Source organism: Styela clava, chromosome 4 (genome assembly GCF_964204865.1).
Source record: "Styela clava chromosome 4, kaStyClav1.hap1.2, whole genome shotgun sequence".
Classification (NCBI taxonomy): domain Eukaryota; kingdom Metazoa; phylum Chordata; class Ascidiacea; order Stolidobranchia; family Styelidae; genus Styela; species Styela clava.
Window position 1 is genome coordinate 19,368,516 of NC_135253.1, and position 24,663 is coordinate 19,393,178.

Genomic DNA, 24,663 nt, shown 5'->3' on the forward strand with positions numbered 1-24,663 from the left:
TAGGGCACCAAGATCTTAATTGATTAGGTATTCTAGAACTGTAAAAAGCACGATCCACCCTGGACACGACATTTATCCATGGACACTACTCCAGTTCTAAAAACTGGGATGTACGAAAAACTAGTATCATGAGTTTCATGAGTTGTGGTATCAACAAACACAGGAAGCCAGCTAGAATGAATATTTTTGCAACATTCTGGTCACTATATTTAAGTCACAACAATACAATATTACGATTCATGCTAAATATAAAAGTCTCTAAATTACACAAATTTTGAGTCACAACGGATCCGTACTACAATTAGTCATTTCATTCAGAACATGAATGAGTAACTAGATCACAGAAATTTAAATTTAAAATATAAAAGTCTCAAAATTACAGAAATTAACGTCACAACGATCCAATACTACAATGAGGCAGTTCAGGCAGAATAGAAAATTTCACTAAAAATACAGAAATTTAGATAAAATGAGCTAATATTAAAAAAAAAACAGGTCAGTATAACAAAATATTGATATGATGAATTGACAACAAGGGTCGACAGATAGCATAGTTGTATTTTGGCATACGCTGCCTTAGATTTTATGATTTTTTTAATTTTTTTTTAAATGCGTAGCAGTACCTCCACATATATCTGTGGGGTTATAAGTGAGTTGTTACAGTAACTATATATCGTATGATGATAAGCCTTCGTCTAACCATGAGAAAGATTTAGGGTGCTCATAAAGTCCCGCTACAATTTCAATTTCGTCATGGTTTGTGCTATTCTATTTTTTTTTATTTCATTTGAAAGCTATATAGCGTAAAGAGTATATTTACAATTTGAAAAGTATCAAGACTATGTGAACAATCTGTATTCAACTTTCGTAACAAACTTTGACTTGGCGTGCTGTGAATTCCTAATTTCAATTTATTTTTTAAAAATTGACAGATATTAGAGATACAAATAGTAAATTTAAAAAAAATAAGGGAAATGAGGATAATAAGTATTTTGCTTTTGATTGTCTTGCCTGGAGCATATACTCAAGATTCGACAATACAAAATAGAGAGTGCAAAGGTAAACAAACTATCTTTATAACAATTTCCAATAGTATATTAATTACCGGTACTAGACATCTAGGGCAGGGATGTGCAACCTGTAACCCGTCCACAAAAAAATGCGGCCTGCGGAGACATGCCAATTTCGATTTGTGTGCGGCCCGCGGAACGAAATTTTAATTTAGTTTAATCTGGTACCTGCGAGTAATCCCAATCCCATTGCGTTGCAAAGTTATACCTGTTTATAATTTTCATGACGTTACAATGCTCTAACAGCTAGCTTTTGCAAAGCAAACAACGCATATCATAAAAGATCAATGACAAACTAATTGAAAGCCTATGTTAAATAAAGGTGCGGCCCGCGGTTTATCTCAATTATTCGAATGTGGCGTTCCTGTATTGAAGGCTGCACACCTTTGATCTAGCGCATATATTTCACACGACGGCTATTCAGGTATTTTTCTCAAGGCCCTGTACAAGGGACCACGTATAGTTCGCTTTTCTCAATTCTTGCTATTGTCATAGAGATAACTATTGGTATCCAAAAAAAATCCGTATTTTCTCCTATACAAAGCGACCAATTGATATTAAATTTATCAGCATTTGCTAGTTCAAGTCGGTACAATCCTTTTGTTTTTCAAATTTCCGAGTTCTTTAAGATCGATACGTCAGACAGAATTTTTTTGTTTTATTTCAATGATAAGAACACTCTATATTAAATATGGTGACACACTTGTTCACCGCTGTTATGTTTGGGCGAACTAAAACCGTCGTTTCCGTAGTATATAAACCAAGATGGTGGACACTGGAATGTAGTATGTGTACAAGGTCAGGGTTAGGACATAATTTTATTCCAATTTTCCTAATTTTAGTTCTAATAAAATTTCTGGGACTAGCCAAGTGACTCTCGTAGTATTTGTACCTCAAATTATAGCTTAACCCTATTCTGGTACACATACTACGTTCTGCTGTCCGCCATCTTGGCTCACATACTACATGAGTACTCTACAATCTTATACAATATTGGTGCTTAATAACACCTAAGGGGATACCCTGCTCTGCAAATGCGTGAAAAGCACCATGCGAATATTTTCTTAATATTTCACTCTTGTCTTTCCTTAATTTCATCGAATTGAAATTCCCTGTTTATTGTTCAAAACTTTTCTTTCAGACGCAACAGATACTAATTCCGCACCATCGTACAAAAATTGTGATGAGAATGACATTAATTGTAAAGAATTTTACTTTGATGCGGTAAGTTACTACATTTAACATATTTCATGTGACACACAAGAAATCGGTTTAGATTAGAAGTTTAAGTAGTCAGGAAATGTTATCAATTAGGTTTGAATCGTTGCAAATATGAGCGAATGCGCTGTAACTGTTGATTTTGTTACTAAATCGTTACCTATCACTAATCTAAATTTTTAGACCTGGATAAATTCGATACGAAACAATCTATATGCTAAGTTTTGTAAATGGACCTCAGGGACACGAAGCAGGGATGAGAGACCTAGGAAACCCCCAAAAAGGAAAAGCGTCTTTATTTCATCATGATTATTATAAACCGCGTATGGACATGATGAACTCATGTTGAGTGTCATCGATTTCCAAATTTAAAGTTATTTGTTGCAAAAGGTTGTCATTCTTAAATGAGTATGAATTGTAATATATTTTTGATTCATTGATGCCTCTCTAGAGGCAAAATACAGATATAGACTCAATCGGAAAGCGAAAAAGGTTGCCGACTCTCATCATCCTATATGAACATAAATTTGCTTGAAAATACTCACGTGCATTCAGTCAAAAGTAATGGTAACTTACTATTGTCCAAAGCCACGGGTGCACCTGAAAGCTATTGGAAACATTCGGAAACACGACGGTGAATACCACTTCACGCGACAACGATTACGTCAAATTACGCAACTTCTGACGCAATCCTTCCACTTAATCCACTTAAACTTCTCATCTGTCACAATAACCGGTATTACCGAAGTATGTCAACCAAGATGGCGGACATATGTGTACCAGGTTAGGGTTAGGCAATAATTTCAGGTACAAATACTACGGGAGTCACTTGACTAGTCCCCGAACTCATAATAGAACTAAAATAAGGGGAAATTGAAATAAAATTCTGGCCGCACATACTACGATCTGGTGTCCGCCATCTTGGTTAACAAACTCTGGGAGTACCAGATAAATTTTTTATTCAACATAGGCAGTGTTATATCATTAACCAAGGACGCCTCTCAAAACGCTAGATTTTTTGGTAAACTCAACTAATAGATGATTGAATATTTTACATGTTGTATTGGTTTTTCGTCGTTTCCAATTATGCTATGCATGTGAATCAATAAAATCATTTTACATTTCTGTGTCGTTTATTTTCTGCTACGCAGAGCCGTCTCTATTGTTACGTAACTGTTACGTAACAATAAAGATATACAATACTTGCTGCACATCCGCAAGCTGCAATTTATTTAACAGCTAAACCGAGTTTAGCAAACACGAGTGATTTTTTCATTCAGAAGTATTTACATTTTCCTTTATTTTTAGGCCTACATGTTTACAAAATTTAAAGAGCATAAAGTAGTCTACACAATATCGTTCAAAAAATTGAGTTATATCTAAAAACAGCATTTTTTTCGTGTTAGTGCGCTAGGGGAATTTTCCTGATAATTTCGCGCCGTACGATTAAAAATTTGGGAACCGGTGACCTACAAAATTAAACTTTTTTCTTTTATTCTGACAGGAAAATCTGGAAGGTGAGTGTATATTTGTGTATTGACAGTATAAAGTGAAGCCGTGTGGTTATGAGGTGTTAAGTTCCAAGAAGAGATCTTGTTTGACTGAAAATCAGGCCTTCCTGAAATATGCGTACCAAGATGGCTGACAGTGGAACGTAGTATGTGTACCAGGTTGGGGTTAGGCAATAATTTTAGCTACAAATGCTATGGGAATCACTTGCCTATTCCCCGAGCTCGTAATGAAAATAAAATAAGGAAAATTGGAATAAAGTTATTAACTAACCATAACCTGGTACACATACTACGTTCCGATGTCAGCCATTTTGGTACGCAATGCCCCCCAATAATAAAAAGGTTGACTAATGTCACTTAAAAAACTCCTCGCATAGACATATTTGAAATTGAGTTCATGTTATTCAAATAGGGAGGTGCTAATAGACGCGGAGGATACCTATGCATCGATCTACTAATTTGTCGTTGTTGCTGTAAAATAATAGCTTTTCTTTGCTAATGGAAAATTCGATTTCAAATTTGCAGTACGTTGAGGTGGTTGAGATCCCAATGGAGTGTTTTTTACAATTTCTTTTACTTTCTATTTCCAATATTCCATGATATGCTGTTTTATATGAATTTATAGGAACACTCCTACATGATTTAGGGAACCGCTTCTTTGACTTTCGTGCCCATATATTCAAGCATTGTTCGGCTGATTTCAATTCCATTGCAACCAAATGATTCCACTGCCTTTTATTACTCAACGGGCTCAAAATAGAGTTATTTCCTCGTTTTTGCGATAATTATACGAACAAAATTGCGTAGTTTCATATACTTACTGCTCGTGTTGTGTGTAACTCTATATTTTATTAACCTGATTCATACAACGCATCAATTAGGTCATATTTCCTTGTTAGATCATTTGCTTTTGATTTGAAATATATTTCACAGTTGTGTGCTGGGATCCTTTTTATATGATTTTATAATTTCTCTGAACATACCTAACTTTTGACAATTTTACCATTTTTTTTAATATATAGAATATAATATTTTATGCTTCTTGCAGTTTTGTAAAATTTCTAGTTTCGGTGGCAGATTTTACATCTTTATGATAACTAATATATTTTATTTAAACTGGTTTATATTTTTCAGACCTCGAACGAGAAGTCTCAGCATACGTTGAAAGTCAGCTAGTCGGCAACAAAAGTATGTTAAGAATGATTATAGTCTACTTTGAAACTAATGGTTTATCTGGCTCAGCATAGTTCCAACTCTATGCATTGCATAAAAGGTCATTTACAAAGTACTGTACATCGAAGCATGATTTCCGGGATTGATTGCACACTACAACTTAAATTCTATTAATCCCATTACACAATTTCAATTAATTTCTCTTAATAAAAGTGGTTGATTTTAAATTCCAATATGGAGGTAACTAATTTTGTTCGCCTACTTCACAGCATGTTGCGTAAATGGACTGAAACTTTTGGGCAGGGGTTATATTCACTTGCTTAACACAGACAGTCCCGAACTCGTAAAAGATATAAAATAAGTAAAATTGGAATAAAATTATGCCATAAGCCTAACCTGATACTACGGGAAAACCTAAATCCAGCTGAAATAAACACAGTAGCTGTGCTGGAGTAGTCAGAAAACAGATTTGTGTGTTTCCTTTAATTCTTCATGTTATTGGAATTAATTATTGTCATTTGTTTCAGAATGTCCCCAGTATACATTTGGTTTTCCTAATAGACGTCAGATACAAGATTACGTCATCGTAAACGCATCAATCCCGGATATGACCGAAGCCACTGTCTGTGCTTGGGTATCTCCGAGTCATGACAAGATTGTAAATGGTGCCGTGTTCAGCTATGCAACAACTGACCACCATAACACTCTACTAATCGAATTTGAGCCAAAACTGAGAGTTTATTTATATCCAAACAAATTGACTTTCGATGGAATTGAAAACAAAAACGAAAACCATATCTGTGTTGTTGTTTCCACAATAAATAACTCTGTTCATCTATATCTCAACGGAACCAAACATTCACGTAAGACATTGCGCCATAAAATTACTAAAATTAAGGGGCAAGGAACTGTAGTACTTGGGCAAGATCAAGATAAAATTCTGGGTAAATTTGAAGTTAGAGATTCTTTCCTTGGTTCCATAAAGAATTGCATGCTCTGGAATCGCACTTTAACCCCTGGCGAAATTGAAGATATGCAAGATGAATGCAACTGTCCGAAAGATTACATCATGTCTGCCAAAAATGGTGACCGCATATTTGGCAATGTGACTTCTGAATTCTTCGATACATGCTGAAACAGTATTGTGTTGGAATACCCATAATAGGGGGTTTTGTTATGGATTGTTGTTTTCGTATTCTATTAAAATGTATATAAACTATTTTCTAGTATAAATGGCAGTTTGCTAGATTGTTATACCCTGTTGTGTTGGGGTATTTATTTATCCCATTAGCAAACTACTTTGCATAATTTGGTTTATTTTTATAGAATGTAAGTTAAATTTTCAACGAATGATATCTATTGGGTTATTATGTTCTTGCTTTTCAATTATCATTTGCACATGTTTGATTCAAGAATAAATAAATGAAAATATATTTAATGATATGTATTAACTGTTTAATAAATATTTTCAGCATTTTCAGTTGATGTTACAATTTTAATATTGTTGGCAAATATTTACATCAGTGAAATGCAAACTTTATCTAACATTAGGCCAAATATACACATTTCGGACGTTTGCGGGCCATGTGTTTCAAGTAATGCCAGTTGGTTCAGTTACACATTATCAAAATATTTTACTGTTGAAAACAAACCTAAAATTGGAATAACATTGTATCTCTGAACACAAATCAGACATATGCGACACCGATCCATTGCAGCATTTCCTCAATTAATTCCGGAAATTACCTCACATTGGGTTGTATATCAATTTTCACTTCCTGGGTCAATGTGTCAGTAATATTGTTCTGATTCGTACAAATTAATTACAAATGCGCATCAAATTACTTTCATAATGTTAACCGTTACGAAAGTAATGTAGGCGGATAAAATTGCCTCGGTGTTAAGAGTGCAAGTAAATAAGTCGTTGGATGATATGCGATATATCCTCAAATATTTATCGTTTCCTACCTTTTCATCGTTTCTGTAGGGGAACGTGCTAAATTACATTTTTCACTAATAGATAGTCAGATATATTTGAGATAGATATTTGACTGATTATCGGTAAAAAATACGACACAGGCTATTATTCCACAAGATTGTTGTCCATATTTTCTACGTTTGGCAAGAGACCAGACACCAAATGCCATAAGGGAAGGTTCGATGAGATTCATAGGATGAAATACGTTCAAGGGAGCAGTCAGAATTACAAAAGCGGGAGGGTGCAATTTGCAATGCAATTAGACAGGTCACTAGGAATAAAAGCCCACTTTTTCGTTGGATAATGTTTTTTCGGTTATGTTAACTAATCGATCCACGGCCGATGCGAACCTTTTCAGTGTCTTGTCATTTTTGTGCTCATGATATATCGCTGTAAGAAGAACCGAAAAAATTCACGAGAAATTTATTTTGGTACAATTAAAAATTGATTGGACTTACTTTACATTGATTAGCAGCCAGGATTCAAAAACACATATTTGTCGCCTCTAAGACTCCACGGAACATCTTTTGAGGCGATTGCCGCGATTACGCTACTCACTAAAGGGCCCACCCTTTTTATGGGGTAATGATTCTTCAGTTGCGCAAAATATTTAATTGACAGCCAATACGAGTCTATTTATATTTTCTTGTTTGATCAATTTAAATGTCGAACTGCCCCATTCAATCTAAATTTAGTTCGTATTAATCTAGTTTTGATTCGTATTTATGCGACGTTACGAATTATACAAATACTTCCTGGAATTGCAATACTCACATCGCTATTTAACAGTGATATCACCTAGGAATATTTTCAAGATATCAACATTAAAGTTTTACACTTGTTTGATTTGCTTAGTCAAAATAATGAAAGGAAATTGTTTAACAACCCACATATCAAGTGTGCTGTTTGTAGGCTGGAATCAAAACTGAATAATTCGTTATTGATGACCAAAATTGTGCCCAGAGTTCGATGAAAAATTTGTATATGTTTCATTTTTGGAAAGAATAAAGAAATAAATAAGGAATGAAATAATATGTATGAACTCTGCCATAAATATTTACAGCATTTCTGGTTGGGTTTGAGACGTAATAATGTTGGCGAATACATTCAGTATCGTATAAATCAGTTGTCTGCAAACGGTATTTACTACTGGGCGGAATATACATATTTCGGTACTGTACGGCCCGCATATTTTTTCGACTATGAACAATCGCCGTTTTAAACTGTGTTCTTGTTCGTTGGAATTCACTAAAACTCAGGAATATAGCATAATCAAGTATTCTGATTTTCCATCTATTTGTGACGGCCATGAATTATTATATTATAAAGCAACATTTTAAACTATGATTCAATGGTTTTCAACATTTTTTGTAGAGCGGACCCCCTGATGAAACATACTGGTGACTCTCGGAACCCTAGTGCAATAAAAAATTCTTTCAAAATTGTTGAACGTAATAGGCATATGATTATATTTAAAAATTATACATATATTATTATGAACTTCACGATATGATTAGAAACTTGCCGAGCCGCTGGAGTGAACGGGCCGGACCCTGAGGTGTCGCGTAACCCCGTAACTGGTAAATCCTCAACTTATAATCAAGATACAGATAAATTTAAATTAGTCCATAAAATGGATTTAATAAAGCTTGTGGATACTGATGTACAGCAGTATGTTGTGGCTTTCTAAAACAGTGCTAGTCATTTGTGCGTATAAGGTCTCAGAATACGTGAGTCGTGATATAATAGTCTTCAGGTGTATAGCCACCGTTTGTAGGATTCAATATTTCACCTGTAATATAACTTGCTAAATTTTGATAGGATTTGTATTTAATAGGAAAAAATAATTTCACGGCATGGCTAAATTTATGCAATTTCATAATTTAGTTTACACTTTATCTTATATTAAAAAAATGCCCTATATTTTCACCAAAACAACATTCTAGCGTTTATTACTTTTTGACTCAGCCGTGCTTATTACCTTTCCATTTCATAAAAATCCCATTAAGACTCCCTATACTGTAAACATAGAAATTAAAATCATGTTGAAATATACTTTAAAATATTTGAGCAAAAATAAATCATAAGAAGTTAGCTTCCAGCTTTTCTTGAAATACAAAATAGCATGCTGGTTGTAGTTCAGTTATACATTAGCCAAAGATTTCACCATCAAGAACAACCCGTAGTAACGTAGTAATTCCAAACACAAATGATACATAAAGGCTACACACTGACCCCATCGCGGTATTATCCGATATTGATTCCGGAAATTGCCTCTGTATTGCCTGTGGTATATCAATTTTCTCTTCCTGGGTCAATCCATTAGTAATATTATTCTGATTTATACAAATCAATTACAAACAGGCATTAAATCTCCTTCATATCGTTTATCCTTAGGGAAGTAATGTAGGCGGATAAAATTGCCCCGTTCGAAATGCTGTGACGAGAGTGCAAGTAAATAGGTCGTTGAATAATATGCGATATATTCACAGATATTTATCGTTTCCTACATTGTACCTGTACGAGTACGTATTAAATTACATATTCCAATATTGGATAGTCAGCAATACTTGAGATAGATATTGGACTGATGAGCGTTAAAACTAGGGAAGCAGACTATTATTCCACAAGATTATTGTCTATATTTTCTACGTTTTGCAAGAGACACATTTGATAAGTTAATGTATATATTAATCAGATATGTTGTTATTATTCTAATGAATTTTTAAAATATATTGATATTCTAATAGCTGAAATCTGAACTTTAATTATAGTAACAATTTATAAAAATTGTTTAAAAAACAAAGTAGTCACGAGGTTTTTACTTAATTTAATTTTATATATGTTATAGAACAATTCTATTATCTTTGTAATCCTTTGTTCATATAAACACTAAATTAATCAGAAATAAAAAGATAAATAATACTAATATAATACTAAGCGTTAACATAAATCGAACAAATCTCCTTATCAAGAGACAGCTTGCTGTTTAACTTATTATTTAATTTCTATATTCCAGTCACACGGTTATGATTATATTATCATTTGAATTATAATTTTATAATTTGATTAAAGCTATAAATTTTTAAAAGCTAGCCCGCAATACCGGACAATTTTGAAAGGCTATAAATCGGTAGACCTAAACTTTAATAATTAGGCTTACATATGCCTTCGATGTATAGCAGTGGTTCCCAACCTCTTTTGGCTCGCGACCTCCTTTGGTGGTTTACAAATACCTCGCGACCCCCTGCCTTACTTTCTATACTTCAATAAAATAAGCGGCAAAGAGGAGGCGAGGTTCTTACAACTTCATGACAGCTGCTGCCACGATCGTACCGATGGCAGCTCTTGCCGTGGTTATGGCGCTTTTATTCACAAAGTCGTGTACCAGATTTTAGTGCATCATGCGGAATTATATCTACTTAAACCTGAAACCTAACCCCAAATCCATCAAAACTGTATCCATAAGAAAAATGTTCCAACCCAACCCATATTTATTGCCATCAGGGACAGCCCTACCATCACAGCCGACATGCCGTGGTTACGGCAGCAAATTTTCAGCCGCCTTTGGTTTTCAATTTGCTGCCGTGGTAACGACATCTCGCCATTGATTTGTGGCAGCTAAAAAGTTAGTCGCCATATGTTTGGCCATAGCGGCCATGGTTTCAAAATCCCGCCATTGCTTCGGAGCCCGCGTGTTTAACACCTCGCGCCGCTTGCTTGGTTTCCAAGCAATGGACCTTTCCCCGACCTTTGACCCCCGGAAAATTCTTCCTATACTTTACCATTGCAAAATTTTCAGTGCTATTTTAGGAGTGCTTTTGCGAGTTGGCGCCTGTAAAATGGGGTATGTGTTTCAAACCATCATTATGATTCATTGCACACAACAATCGGTTTTTTCAAAGTACCGGTAAAGAATTTCAGGCTAGTCTATCACAGCTATTTCTACACTAATTTTTATTACTGCAATTAAATTGAAACTCCTAGGAAGACAGAGTGATTATTGAATTATCTGATTTTTATTTAAGCTTCCGAAACACAACTGAACACTAACGAATAGAGTTCAAAAACGCGAAAACGAGGTAATGTTTACAACCACGCTTGAAAATCTGTCTGAGTGAGAAAAGTGTCTGAGCGGATGCAAAAGGGGGCATTGTTACGTCATTTTTTTCATCTTGCTGATTGGCCAATGTCACGAAGTAAACAAGGAAGTCGATGCTCGGGGAAAGGTCCATAGGCGACATTCTGGGGTCTCACAGCAGCTATTGAAAATCTCTCGGATGCATCCGAGAGTCTATTTCAGACTTCTTCGCGTTCTATTGACAATATTTAACCTAAAGTTTTGTATTATTTTCTACTGTTTTGTCAGACCTTCGCTACCCCCCTAGAAACCCGCCGAACAACGAACGAACTTGGAGCAATGAGGCAAAACATTATGTTTAGATTTGCTTTGGCAGAACAATGACAGGAAATATCAAGTGTGTTGTTTGTAGGTTAGAATCAAATCTGAATGATTCGTTATCGGTGACCAAGATTGCGCACAGATTTCGAAAGGAATAGCGCAATAACTTAAGAGATACCGAGCGATAGAAAAATCGCTGCTTCATGCAATGGCATCAATAGCTCCAAATAACATTTTTATAAAATGCTGTCAATTAGATTAATAAAAATGTCATAAAAAGATTTTTGAGGCATTTAAAAATAAATTATCATCGTTTTAGATCAGGGGTCTCAAACTCAATTGACTTGGGGGCCGCCGAAACGAAGCCTTAGTGAGTCCCCGGGCCACATCGAGTTTTTCACAATAAAATCATTAAACTTAAAAAGTTAAATCTTTTTCATTGTTTTTTCTATACGCAAAACATGTCAAAAACATAAATTGGAGTAATATCGCGATGGACCTTTCCCCGAGCATCTACTTCCTTGTTTATTCCGTAACATGGGCTAATCAGCAGGACGCGAAAAGTGACGTAACAATAGACTTTTACGCAAACGCTCAGACACTTGTCACTCAGAAAGATTTTCAGGCATGTTTGTAAACATTACCTCGTTTTTGCATGATATTTGTTAGTTTTGGGTTGTGTTTCAGAAATTCAAGTATGAATCAAAGAACTCAATGATCATGCTGATTGCTTAGGCGTCGTAGCTTAATTGCCGTAATCATAAATTAGTCTAGAAATAGCTGTGATAGACTAGGTTAAATTTCTCTACCGGTACTGTTATAAAACAGGTTGTTGAATGTTTTGAATCAAATTGATGACGTGAAACACATACCCCAGTTTATAGGCTTCAACTCGCGAAGCCACCTCTAAAATAAGCACCAAGAATTTGCAATGGTGAAGTATAACAAAATTTTCTTTGGGGTCAAAGGTCTATCGAATATCATGCCTACAGGTACGGTACTAGTAGGTTATCGTACCGCATATTCCTTTCGGTGGATAGATTATAAAATATTTTGTTTTGCTCTACTTGTCCTGATCATATATCAAATGCATCAATCATTCTAACTTAGCTGAGTGACTTACGGGCCGCACTAACATTAAACTTTCATACCAAGGCGGGGGCCGCAAACAATCGTCCTGCGGGCTGCAATTGGGCCACGAGTTTGAGACCACTGTTTTAGACAAATGTGCACTTCACGGCCGATTTATATATCGGTCACCGCTGCTTTGAAGATACTAACAAACTCAGGAATTAGATTCATTTGAATTTTTGTTTTGTATTAGATTATTACAAAAATGCTACTCATTGTACCAATTATATTTCTCACTTTGATGGATTTTTCTCTGACACAACAACATAATGGTGAGTATTTATAATTGTCAATAATACAACTGTTGGACAGGATGCATTAGCATATTGCTTCAAAAACCAATTATACAAAATCAATACTAACAGTTGAAAAATTAGTTAAATAATTTAATATCAAGTTTTCGAGAAAAGTCAACAAAATGTAAAACTAAATGAAACAAAGATGCTTTTGAAAGGTTTGTGTGATTACTTTTTCTAGATTATTAAAAAAATTGTGGGGATTAAATATGAACTGTTGCATAGTTTCATCGAGTAAAATTTTGTGTAAAAACAAATAACAGATTTCAAGATTTTGTAAAAATGTTTAGGTAGATCGAGAAACCAAAGTATTATTGAAATTTTATAATTAAAAATAAAATTCATAGCAAGCATTGGACATAAAAACCAGAAGTGCGAATTATAGCATATTTTTGTTGTTTTTATTTTAATTTTAGATCAGAAATCATTGCTTGAAATAATCTTTGTAGTCGATGGATCAGGATCAATCGGAAAATCAAACTTTTCAATAGTAAGGGAATGGGTTGTGAACCGTACAGTAAACATATATGAAGCTTTTGGAGACTTTGCACATGTTGAAGTATTACAATTTTCAAACAAAGACAATCCTTGGGACGGGTAATATGAAATACAATATATATATTATTTATATATCGGATAATGTCACTTTCATATTTAATATTCTCGTGCAATTTGAACCTATTAAATTAACTGATATTTTGAATAGTATAAATGGTGATGAATTCAAAATACCGAAATAAATATTAATATAAAATAAATTTTGATCGATGTTAACGTTAGCTTTGATTTTAATTTAGTTTGGTTAATTCTATAACAATTATTTCTAGGGTTTCGATTGAAGATTCAAAGAAGTTTGTTATTCCATTTGTGCTGGGAGAATGCGTGAATAATGTATCCTGTTTCACACCAAGGATTATGAACATGCCATACTTGAATTCGGCAACTTATCTTTACTATGCACTACGGAGAGTAATGGAGGTGAGATGGGTTGTGCAATGAAGAACAAAATGTAGAAACAAATTCGGGTGTGTCTCATATCAATAAGTAGTAAGGACGATTTTATTGGTGCCGGATATTAGTAGATGTAAGGTTGTAACTATGTTAATTTAAAGTATTTACAATAACATTGCTAGCTCAATATTTTACCAATATTATATTTTTCTGCATCATATTGCAAACATTTTAAAAGGCGTTTATTCAATTTATATTAGTCCTTCGTTTATAAACAGTGTTTGAACCATCGTCTAGCGTTCTTATTTTTGTGACATATTTTTTCAAAATTATTACGCGTTGTTTTTGCCATCACACCTCAAGTTACAAACTGTTCATTCCGAGAATAAGGACGTTAAAAATACTGATCTGTTTAACGAAACCTTATATGGCATATTTATATTCAGGTGGAATTTCCAAAATCTCCTAGTTTTAACATTTCCATGAAAGCAGTGATTGTTGTGACTGATGGCGAAGCGAATGACGGTGCTTTTCTTCGTGGCTGGTATGTTACATGGTTGTGTTTGATATTAAATAAACCAGCGCTAACATAAGTTAATTGAGATGATATATTCTATCATTCATTATAATGAAGAACAAATTCGCCAAATGTGAATTGAACATCTGTCGCAAATTAATGACTTCCACATTTAATCTATTTGTTTTACCACAATCTTAGAGAACTGCAGCTAAATCAGTTTTAGCTCAAATTTCGGTCGATTAAAATTTAGTCTTTCCAGCTTTGTAGATAGAACCAGCAAAATAGATTATTATGATTGCATTTTTCTGTTTGTAACTTTCTAAGTAGGTCACAATTTAATTTCCAAAAGTTAAAAAATGTGGAACTTGGACTATTTCGTTCCTGTTTTTTGTTTTAGGCTGAGGATTATTAGTTTTTCATATTGTTTGAATAGATCATCTGAAATATATACCATAGGTTTTTGTACTAAAGTCAGCGCGAATTGGCGCTCCCACGATTCGGGTTTTTCTATTTGCCAATGAAAACTACCGATCGTGCCCGCCAAGAACAGAATGTGTTCATTTCATTATTGGACACGTCAGTGTACATAAAGATCGTTTCAATATTATGTTGTTGTTCTTGTTGGTATTATTCTTCTTCGTCACCATAAAATCGTTTTTCATTTTCGAATACTGGACCAATTGCTTTGAAATTTTCAGGGGTTAAATATTATTTTTTAAGCCAGAAAGCTATTAGTTTTATTCATTTCAAAAATTCTGTGGACTTCCAGAAATTCGTTTTGTGTTTTTGTCAGAATAAAAAAAAGAGCGTCACCCTGTGACGTGTCCACGTATTTGAGCGTAGCAATCTTGTTCAATATGAGGAATGGTCGCCCTGAATTAACGCGAGAAGAGATATTTTCTGTTGATGTGACTCATAATTATCCAATACACTGCTGTGAATGAAACCTGTCAGTAACCTTGTTGTAAAACAATACGTTTCGATTTGCAATTAGCGCAACGCGAATGATGTAATGACGAAGTAGAGCGTTGAGTTCCCCACAATTCATCTGTTTGGTCTTGTCAAGAGATAAAAATAAAAAGATTTTCTTATATGAGTAACTTGTACTAAACATCAGCAATAATTCAATGGCTTTGGCACTGAGCTCAGGATTTTTTTCCAAGCGATAATCAAAACTTTTGAAATGGGATCCAGCCGTTCAGGGCTTGAAATAGACATGCACCTCTGACTTTGGTTTACTCATCAATAGCAGGTAAGATTAATCTCAAAAAATAAATGGACAGCCAATCATTGTCTTGCAATTGCAATCGAGACATGATATTGTAATATATCAGCAAACGGGCAGAAAGGTTGACGCGGGCCGGCGCCGGTCAAAGGACAGGTGTCGGAGAACCACAGCTCTCAAATACCGTTTCGTTAAATTATAGTTTTTAATCCCTGATAAAATGAGTTTTAGGAGCGCCGGTCAAAGGACAGGTGTTGGAGAACCACAGCTCTCAAATACCGTTTCGTTAAATTATAATTTTTAATCTCTGATAAAATGAGTTTGAGGATGGCAAAATCTAAAATAAAATAAAAAAGAGGACCGAGTTAGGATATTTTAGCAATAGTTTTAAAATGTCATATTAACATACGCCGACTACAGTTTTAACCACTGATTCATTCTTTATTTAAGGCATGATAAATACAAAGATAGGGTGACCTCGATTGCAATAGGAGTTGGACAATACAAAAAGTTTTTGAACCAATTGCAAAATATCGCAAACGGTGGCACGGGAAACGACAGGGTATTTCCCTTGAGTGGTTTTACTGGAATGCAAAGGAATTCCTCCGACTTGATAAATGTTCTCATTAATTTAACAGGTAAGCCTATGTCATTTACTGATATTAATTTTGCTTTGAAGTGAAACGACATAACTACAACAAACAATTGTAAATAGAATAAGTACAAAAACCTTTAAATGAGATAATATTGAAGAATATATAAAAATTAAATGCTGCAATTTGATTACAATTTTGTCAGTATATCTATCGTGAATTGTTTGTTGATAGATTTGTGACTTTACCCTCATACTCATATAGTTAATTATTCTTGTCTAAGAGTTATTTAAATCTGCATAGATCCGATATGGAGTTCATGGTCATCTTGCTCAACATCGTGTTCACCTGGTATTCAGATGCGAACAATTACCTTCCGCAATGCAACGAGAACATTGAATGAAAGCGTTATTGTAAATCAGGTAAACCAATTTGAAATATATGGAGAGATATTCTAGATTGGTTTTTTGAATGAAATTAAATCAACAGTGTCGGCGATGTACAATTAGGAATCTTACTATTCATATGATATATCATTTATATCATGATATCAAATTGCACTGTTAAAAACTTGTAGTAATACAGTTGCATGGCTGAAATCACATATTTGATATTGATAAAAGGTATGATTTATTACAAACAGACAAAAACATGCAACGAAGATTTGTGCGCGCTCTACTATGATAATGACTTGCGATGTGCGGGTCCCGGTATCATTCCTACCCAGTGCTCTATGGATGCATTCAGAAAATTTCTACTGAAGAATGTTAATTGGGAAGAAATAGGACAAGATGAAAGTAAATGTTTTATGTTTTCGTTGATGCAATGTACCAGTTAAATTCATCAAATGTGAAAAAGAATATTTAAAAGTAGTAAAAGAAAATAGAAGTATAAACAATGGGAATGATTCATAAAATTTTTATTCTTGTTTTCAGAAATATTCGACTCACCAGTTAAAGGACTGAGAATGAAACTCAAACAAATCAAATCACCAGGAATGAACATAAAATTTGTGAATATAGAAAGATATGACGCTGTGAAGCCTTAGACATAACATGGCTCCAATATAAAGTTGTATACAAACAGCTCATTCAACAGCTATTCATAACCATGTAATATTTTCTACTGACAATGTGTTTGCAGTTTGAAAACAACTATACCTTTTTCGTTTCTGTTACGCCTTTAAAAAAATTACTAGATTCCTATTTGTCTTATGATATTTCGTTATCTCATTAGTAAACTATATTGCAACAAATTATATGTCCATATATATCTTTATATTTCATCATAATATCCACTAACCAATAAAAATGCTTCCACTTACAATGTTCCAGCAGCTTAAAACTGTGTTTATTTTCGTATTTCATTACAGATGTATAAACTGTTTTATTGTATAAAATGACAGTTTGCTAGATTGTTTTTCCCGATTGTTGTATAATAGTATTGGTTAATATATGAATCCTTATTCTGCTGACAACAGTTTATCATTTTTAGTCATTTGTCTGTCGTCCTGTAAGCAAACGTCTTCAAACAGTGATTTAAAAAGTGTGCGTTTTTGCTCCCTCTCGTCTCGAACCAAAAGAAATAAAAAAAGGGGAGAAAATTCGACGGCAGGGGGCGCCCACTACTGCTTATACAGGGACGAGATCTTTATCTATGCAATCCATGCAGTGATAATGTTTTAGCAGTTTGAAAACGTTTGTACTTTTTTCGTTTCTGTTACGAATATAAAAGTTTACTAGATTCCCATTTGTCTTTTTATATTTCGTTATCAGATAAGAAAACTACTTTGCAACAAATTATATGAAGAATATATAAATATGTATATATAATTCAACATGTTATTCATTAAACAACAAAATGCATTCACTTATAATGTTCCAGCAGTTTGAAAATCTGTGTATTTTGTCGTAATCTGTTGAAATGTATAAACTATTATATTGTATAAAATGGCAGCTTGCTAGATTTCTTTTTCCAATTGTGTTACGACAATTGTTACGATATTTTTTTTATAATTTTCATTGATATATGAATCCGTATTCTGTTAACCAGAGTTTATTATATTTAATCACCTGTCTGCCGTCTCGTAAGCAAAAGTATAAAAACGGTGATTTAGAAAGTGGGCGGTTACGTTTGTTTCTGTTACGAATCTAAAAAGTTTACTAGAAACCCATTTTTCCTTTTATATTTTGTTATCCCACGAATGAACTATTTTGCAAGAAAATATATGAATAATATATATATATATATATATATATATATATATATATATATATATATATATATGTCTATATATTTTACCATGTTGTTCATTAAACAATAAAAATGCACCTACTGAAAATTTTCCAGCAGTTCAAAAATTTGTGTATTTTTTTATTTTTTGTTCGTATTCTATCACAAATGTATGAACTATTTTATTGTATAAAATGACAGTTTGCTAGATTGTTTTTTGCAATTGTGTTATGATATTTTCTCATCGCATTATTAGACTACTTTGCATGAAATTTTTTTTTTTAATGAATGTAATTTAATGCGAGGTTTTGTTCTTGTTTTCCGATAATCATGTGTATATGCTTGATTTAATTTTTGGAAGGAATAAAGAAATATTAAATAATATGTGAGAACTCTGTCATAAATATTAACAACTTTTCTGATTGGGGTTCATGACGTAATTCTGTTGGCGAATACATTCAGTATCGTGTAAATCAGTTGTCTGCAAACGGTATTTACTACCTATAGCCAAATATACATATTTCGGTAGTGTGCGACCCGTAAAAATTTTCGCCTATGAACAATCGCCACCTTAAACTGAATTACGCTCCTGCAACTGTTATTTCTGTGCTCAACATCTGTCTCAATGAGTTGTGTATGAGACTATTTTTCATTATTTATCAAAAATGCGGTCCGCACTTTGCCCACGGACCTCACTTCGCTGAACCCTGATGTGAATGTTCATTTTTTTGCCCTCGATACGATCCCGAGATTTTCAATATTTTTTTTGCAAAATTCAAGTTGAAAATTGTTTTAATCAACTTTACATTCAAACATCTATCGGTCTTCGCAAGTATCATAAATGTACAAATTACTAATCCGCCCATTATATATATACCTGTGCATGAGGATTTGGTCTGAATTCTTGTGCGTGCATCATTTTTAAGGCCCTGAGGTTGTTTATTATGGAAATTCTATTTGAAAAGGCAAGCAAAATTTGAATAAACAGACACATCGAGTAATCAAAGTTATTTATAAAATCGCATAATTTATATTTAACTATCAGTAGATGTTATTGTAAACTGCTTGTTTGAGGAAGTCTGATTTTGGTATGACAAAACGTTACAGAAATATATACATTTGTGTCAGTTTGCAGAAGTACTCTTGAATTGCGTTTTATACTTGAGTTTTAATCTTTGTTTAGTAAGTGGTAAACTGCTCGAGAACATAATGGAACATATATGACGTGTATTTGTGAAAAGGAGCAAAATAATCGAAACACAATTAAAAACACCCAAATGTGTTTTCGAGTCAAAACCTCAAGTTACATAATATACTCAGTATATACGCGTCAATTGTCAATATTGGCAGATTTGCTCAAAAAAGAATTAATTGCCAAGCTGCTATAATGGCCTATCTGTGAGTTATTCATACTTTACTGCCAACTTTATTTCAAAACAGAGATTTAAAAATGATTGGTTACTATAGTATATTTAGTAGTAGTATATTTTCCTTTAATGAATCACCATAGATCAGTGGTTCCCAAACTGTAGGTCGCGACCCCGGACGGGGTCGATGGCGTGAAGATTTTTCGGGGTCGCCTATTTCCTGTCAAACATGCGTACACAAGTGACTAGGATTTGAAAGTGATATTTATGCTGGTCGGCAGGTTCCAATTCAATATCTCAACAATATCTCAACAATTTATGGTCCAAACGGTGCCAAAATTGCTCCTTAAAACATTTATGTGGTAGTTGACCTTTCCAGCTGGTCGGCAGATATCGGTATTGGTAAATGCAATGAAGTGAGAATGTTACGAGCGCCAAAATATTTCCATTTTTGTAACTTTTTTGATCATGTTACATCCGGATGAGTCGTTGACTCTAGTCCTTTTCTTTCTATTCATGAGTAACTGCAGGCAAACCAGTGCCCAACCCGCTGGTACGCGAACCGGATTTTTTGCCATGCTGCGAGAAATTATGTTGGTTTGTTATTTTGTACTCGTGTAGCCGCTTGGGTAGAATATACAAAGCATATTTGCTTTATTTGGCGATTATCCTTCAATTAATCAGGTGTTTCACAAGTATGGTATTGATTGCCAAGCGGTGTCTTGGCCGAGAAATCACACTTTAGGTTAATAATATAAATTTTCATTTACCTCCGACCACCATAAATAATTTTTTATGAAGGATCATTTTCAAAAAAAAAAAAACTTTATATTTATGAACTATGATTCAGTGGTTTTCAACCCTTTTGGTATAGCGGAGACTCAATGAAACATACTGGTGGCCTGCGGAAACTCAATGCAATATTTTGTATTTTTCTCTCAGAAACTGATGTACTGATGTACTGATGTACAGCAGTATATTGTGACTTTCTGAAACAGTGATAGCTTGTGTTGTGCTCATTGACGTCAATTGTGCGTCAGTAGATAATGTCTCAGAATACGTGGTGTAGTCTTCCTATGTATTGCCACTACTTGTAGGCCTCCATATTTTATCTTCAATATCTTACTATATCGCACTCAAGGTTTTTGATTGATAAGAAAAACTAATTGTATATTTAAACGGCATGGCAAATTGATGCAATTTAAGAATTCCGTTTATACTTTTCTTAAATTAAAAAAATGTTCACTATATATTTTCACTAAAGGGCATTCTAATATTCATTACTTTTTGAATCAGCATTTCTTGTTACTTCCCTATTCACAAGAATTTCATTCAGAGCATTTTATTTTCAAGTAATGCTAGTTAGTTCAGTTATACATTTTCCAAAGATTTCACCATTAAAATCAACTCGTCTAAGAATTGGCAAATTTTCGTAAAATAGTGATTCTAAACACAACCTAACATATACTACATCGACCCCATCGCGGCATTATTCTTAATTAATTCTGGAAATTGCCTCTGCATTGCTTGTGGTATATCAATTTCCTTTTCCTGGTTCAATATGTTATTAATATTGTTCTGGTTTGTACAAATTAATTCCAAATGCGCATCAAATTACTTTCATATCGTTAATTGTTACGAAAGTAATGAAGGCGGAAAAAATTGCCTTGTTCGAAATGCTTTGATAAGAGTGCAAGTAAATAAGTCGTTGAATAATATGCGATATATCCCCATACATTTATCGTTTCCTTCGTTTCTGTAGGTGTACGTGCTGAATTACATTTTACACTAATATATAGTCAGCAATACTTACGATAGATATTTGACTAATAAGCGTTAAAAATATGCAAGCAGGCTTTTATACCGCAAGATTATTGTCTCTATTTTGTATTTTTGTCAAGAGATGCATTTGATTAGTCAAGGTCTTTTATAATAAGACTTGTTGTAATTAATCTAATAAATTCTTATAAATATTATGATTTACTAAAATTAACTTATAAACCTGAACTTTAATTATAGTAATAATGCCAAAAAATATGGAATTTTTACTTGGTCTGATGTTATAGAACAATTCAATTATCTGTGCAATTTTTTGTTTTCTTCATATAAATACTAATTGAATCAGAAATACAAAGGTAAAGACTACTATACCAAGCGTTAACAGGAATCGATTAATCTCCTTATCAAGCAACAGTTTGCTTTTTACCTTTTTATTTAACTTCTATACGTTTCCAGTCACGTGGTATTTGGTGATACAATTTATATTTTAAGTTTTAAACTCAAATTTTTAATTTTACTCATGTCCTAAAAGTATATCTTATTCTATCTGATTACGTTATTGATATCACGTTTTTAATAATTGATGACTTCAATATTACAATATCAATTGAATATTAACGAAGCTATAAATTCTACAAATCTATAATGCAATAAAGGATAATTGTGATAGGGTACAAACTGGTTGACCTACATTTTAATATCTTTTTGGCTTACATATATATGATTATAATGTATAAGTCTGACAATAACATAGACGTACTTGGTGCGATTAGAAAACAATATTTTGTTTCGATTTGCTTAGTCAGAATATTGACAGGAAATTGTTTAACAGCCCACATATCAAGTGTGTTGTTAGTTGACTAAAATCATATCTGAATTATTCGTTATTGATGAGCCCAGATTTCGAAGGAAATAGCAAAACGAGGTATCGAGCAAGAGGAAGATCTCTCTATTAGTCAATGGCGCCAATATCTCCAAAGACCATTTTCATAAAATGCTGTATATTAGAATAATACAGATGTAATAGAAAAAATTTTGAAGCAGTTCAAAAAAATCATCAGCGTTTTAGGCTAAAGAAGACGAAACTGCGGCCAGCATATCGCCAAAGAATTTCGTGCAGCCTGCGAAGCATTCAGGTGATTCAGTGTATGTTTGGATTGAAGTCAAAATCCAGTTTAAGGACTGTAGAAAGAAAATGAGAGCGTCAGTATTATTAATATTACCGGACAACAATATTTCCAATACATCTATTTTTGTTGGTTCATGGATACCTTTAAAGTTTAAACAATGGTTCAAAATTATCATTGTCTTCGCATAGTTACGCTGTCTGATTAGCAAACGCATAAAATGTAATGGAGAAGGAGGTAAACTGACTTTGTAAAAATGTAATGTTTCGGCGCACAATACAAGGGATATTTGAAAGTAATAAAAATTTTACAACATCAGCTCAATGAATCAAAAATGGCAGATCTTGAAAAAATGACTGCGTTTACAAAATAGGTTAATCATCACGGGATAAATTCTTTTATACTTTCTGTATCCGAAAGCTTGCAAAAAGACCACGTTGAAAATAAATAATTATCCAGTAGGAGTTAGGATTGGGAATGATTTGAGAATTTGAATTTCAGCCAAAACCTGCATTCTTAGCACTCACCTTACCACTGTAACTGAATTATTTCTATTTTTCATTTTGCGTGCAGGCGGTTGTTTTTTCTGTGACGGAGGCTTTGTACAAGAAACTACGAAATATTTATGTGAGGCATTGAGTTTTGGGTACTCAAGTAGTGTGTGTACCAGGTGAGGGTTATGCCATAATTTCATTCCGATTTTTCTAATTTTATTTCTATTAAAAGTTCGGGGTCTGACTGTGTTTTCCAAATAAATATTCCTTCTGCCTATAAGTTTCAGTTCCTTAACCCAACTAAATGTAAAATATGCGAAAAAAATTAGTTACCTCAACATTGGTACACATATTTGTGTATCGCCGCACTTTGCCTATTACCCAGAAACGAAATGCCATACAGCAATTCCATAAATTAGTTGAAAATATGGTAAAAATTATATCTTGCCCAATTGAAATATTGAACTGCAGAAAGTGTAGTTTGACATATCTTGAAGTTTTTAAAAACGCATGAGAAGGTACATTTACGGCTCAAAATAATTGATTTTTCTTCAGAGGAATAATTGATGATTTTCTGCCTAACTTTCTTCAGTTTTGTAACATAAGCTCTCATGTTATTTATGTTACCTTAAAATGTATTTGTTCAACCAAAGTATGTGTTAAGTTTTACCTCTGATATCTGTGCTTGATATAAATATTGCACTGTACACTATTGGCAACACTGGGCTAAACAGAGCTGATGGGAATTTGCCTTGTGTTGTCACTCCGTGAGTGACAATTTTTTAACTTTATTTTAATTATCTGATATATTTCAATACCTATTTGCCTCAAAAACTGAGACGTCAATTTGGGGGTAGGGCCCAATAATTTACCAATTTGACAGTTGATAGTTGCTTGTTGTTCTTTTGCAGCACTTCAAGAGATCTCGTCACTCCGTGACGTCACGGAGTGACATAAGTATGTCATATTCTTTCACGTTGCCCTTTACTTAGTTTGGATCTTACCCACAATGAAACTTGAATGACATGATTGAATGGCAATGGCAACTTTTTTAAAGCTATCGATGACCAAAATATTTGACCTAACATGTGCCGAATTTGAACAATATGAACGAACTTATTGTGGACTACAATTGAAAAATAAGTAATCTGTTGGAATGGCAGAATAAATATGGCAAAATGCATCGTTTTGCAATATAATTCGACATTTTTGTAAAAGGCGTAAGTGAATTCAAATAATTCACAAACAATATTAAATCTCAAGTTTTAACATCGACTTCTGGATTTTCGTTTATATCCATTTATCGGGTTAAGTCATAGGATGCGAAAAATCATGAAATGTGAAAGAAATATGGTATGTTTGTCAAAAATTGAAGATACTTACAATTAGAAAAGAGCCAGTGCGTCACTCATATTCACCAATGAATATTTTTGCGTGCCAACTATATCATAAAGCTGGAAAAAGCAAAAAGGATGCAATAACGAGTTTTCGCAGGAACATATTTATCGCTGTCTTTTTGTTCTGAATATGCAGACTAAGAGTACTGTGTTTGGGGCCCACTGCTCCCATGTGTGCTTTGCAAGCAGATGCAAGTAC

General features: G+C 33.6%; 2 protein-coding genes across 2 annotated transcripts; both read left to right on the plus strand.

Moving 5' to 3' along the window:
• Positions 1-974: 974 nt before the first annotated feature.
• On the plus strand, positions 975-6,344 carry LOC120326975 (neuronal pentraxin-1-like). The gene is made up of 5 exons (XM_039393335.2): positions 975-1,059; positions 2,212-2,294; positions 3,793-3,805; positions 4,934-4,987; positions 5,500-6,344. Exons 1-5 carry the CDS (start codon positions 975-977, stop codon positions 6,105-6,107), a joined length of 843 nt encoding a protein of 280 aa, XP_039249269.2. The 3' UTR covers positions 6,108-6,344.
• A 6,345-nt stretch (positions 6,345-12,689) lies between these two features.
• Positions 12,690-17,368, plus strand: LOC120327254 (matrilin-2-like). The gene is made up of 8 exons (XM_039393711.2): positions 12,690-12,755; positions 13,196-13,376; positions 13,607-13,757; positions 14,177-14,274; positions 15,926-16,113; positions 16,372-16,490; positions 16,712-16,865; positions 17,004-17,368. Exons 1-8 carry the CDS (start codon positions 12,725-12,727, stop codon positions 17,114-17,116), a joined length of 1,035 nt encoding a protein of 344 aa, XP_039249645.2. The 5' UTR covers positions 12,690-12,724; the 3' UTR covers positions 17,117-17,368.
• Positions 17,369-24,663: the final 7,295 nt, after the last annotated feature.

Bases quoted from the DNA above. Each gene is read 5' to 3' on its own strand.
- LOC120326975 (XM_039393335.2), top strand. From the start codon at position 975: ATGAGGATAATAAGTATTTTGCTTTTGATTGTCTTGCCTGGAGCATAT. The intron at 1,060-2,211 runs GTAAACAAACTA...CTTTTCTTTCAG, and splicing joins ACAAAATAGAGAGTGCAAAG to ACGCAACAGATACTAATTCC. The intron at 4,988-5,499 runs GTATGTTAAGAA...CATTTGTTTCAG, and splicing joins TCAGCTAGTCGGCAACAAAA to AATGTCCCCAGTATACATTT.
- LOC120327254 (XM_039393711.2), top strand. From the start codon at position 12,725: ATGGATTTTTCTCTGACACAACAACATAATG. The intron at 14,275-15,925 runs GTATGTTACATG...TCTTTATTTAAG, and splicing joins GGTGCTTTTCTTCGTGGCTG to GCATGATAAATACAAAGATA. The intron at 16,866-17,003 runs GTAAATGTTTTA...TCTTGTTTTCAG, and splicing joins AGAAATAGGACAAGATGAAA to AAATATTCGACTCACCAGTT.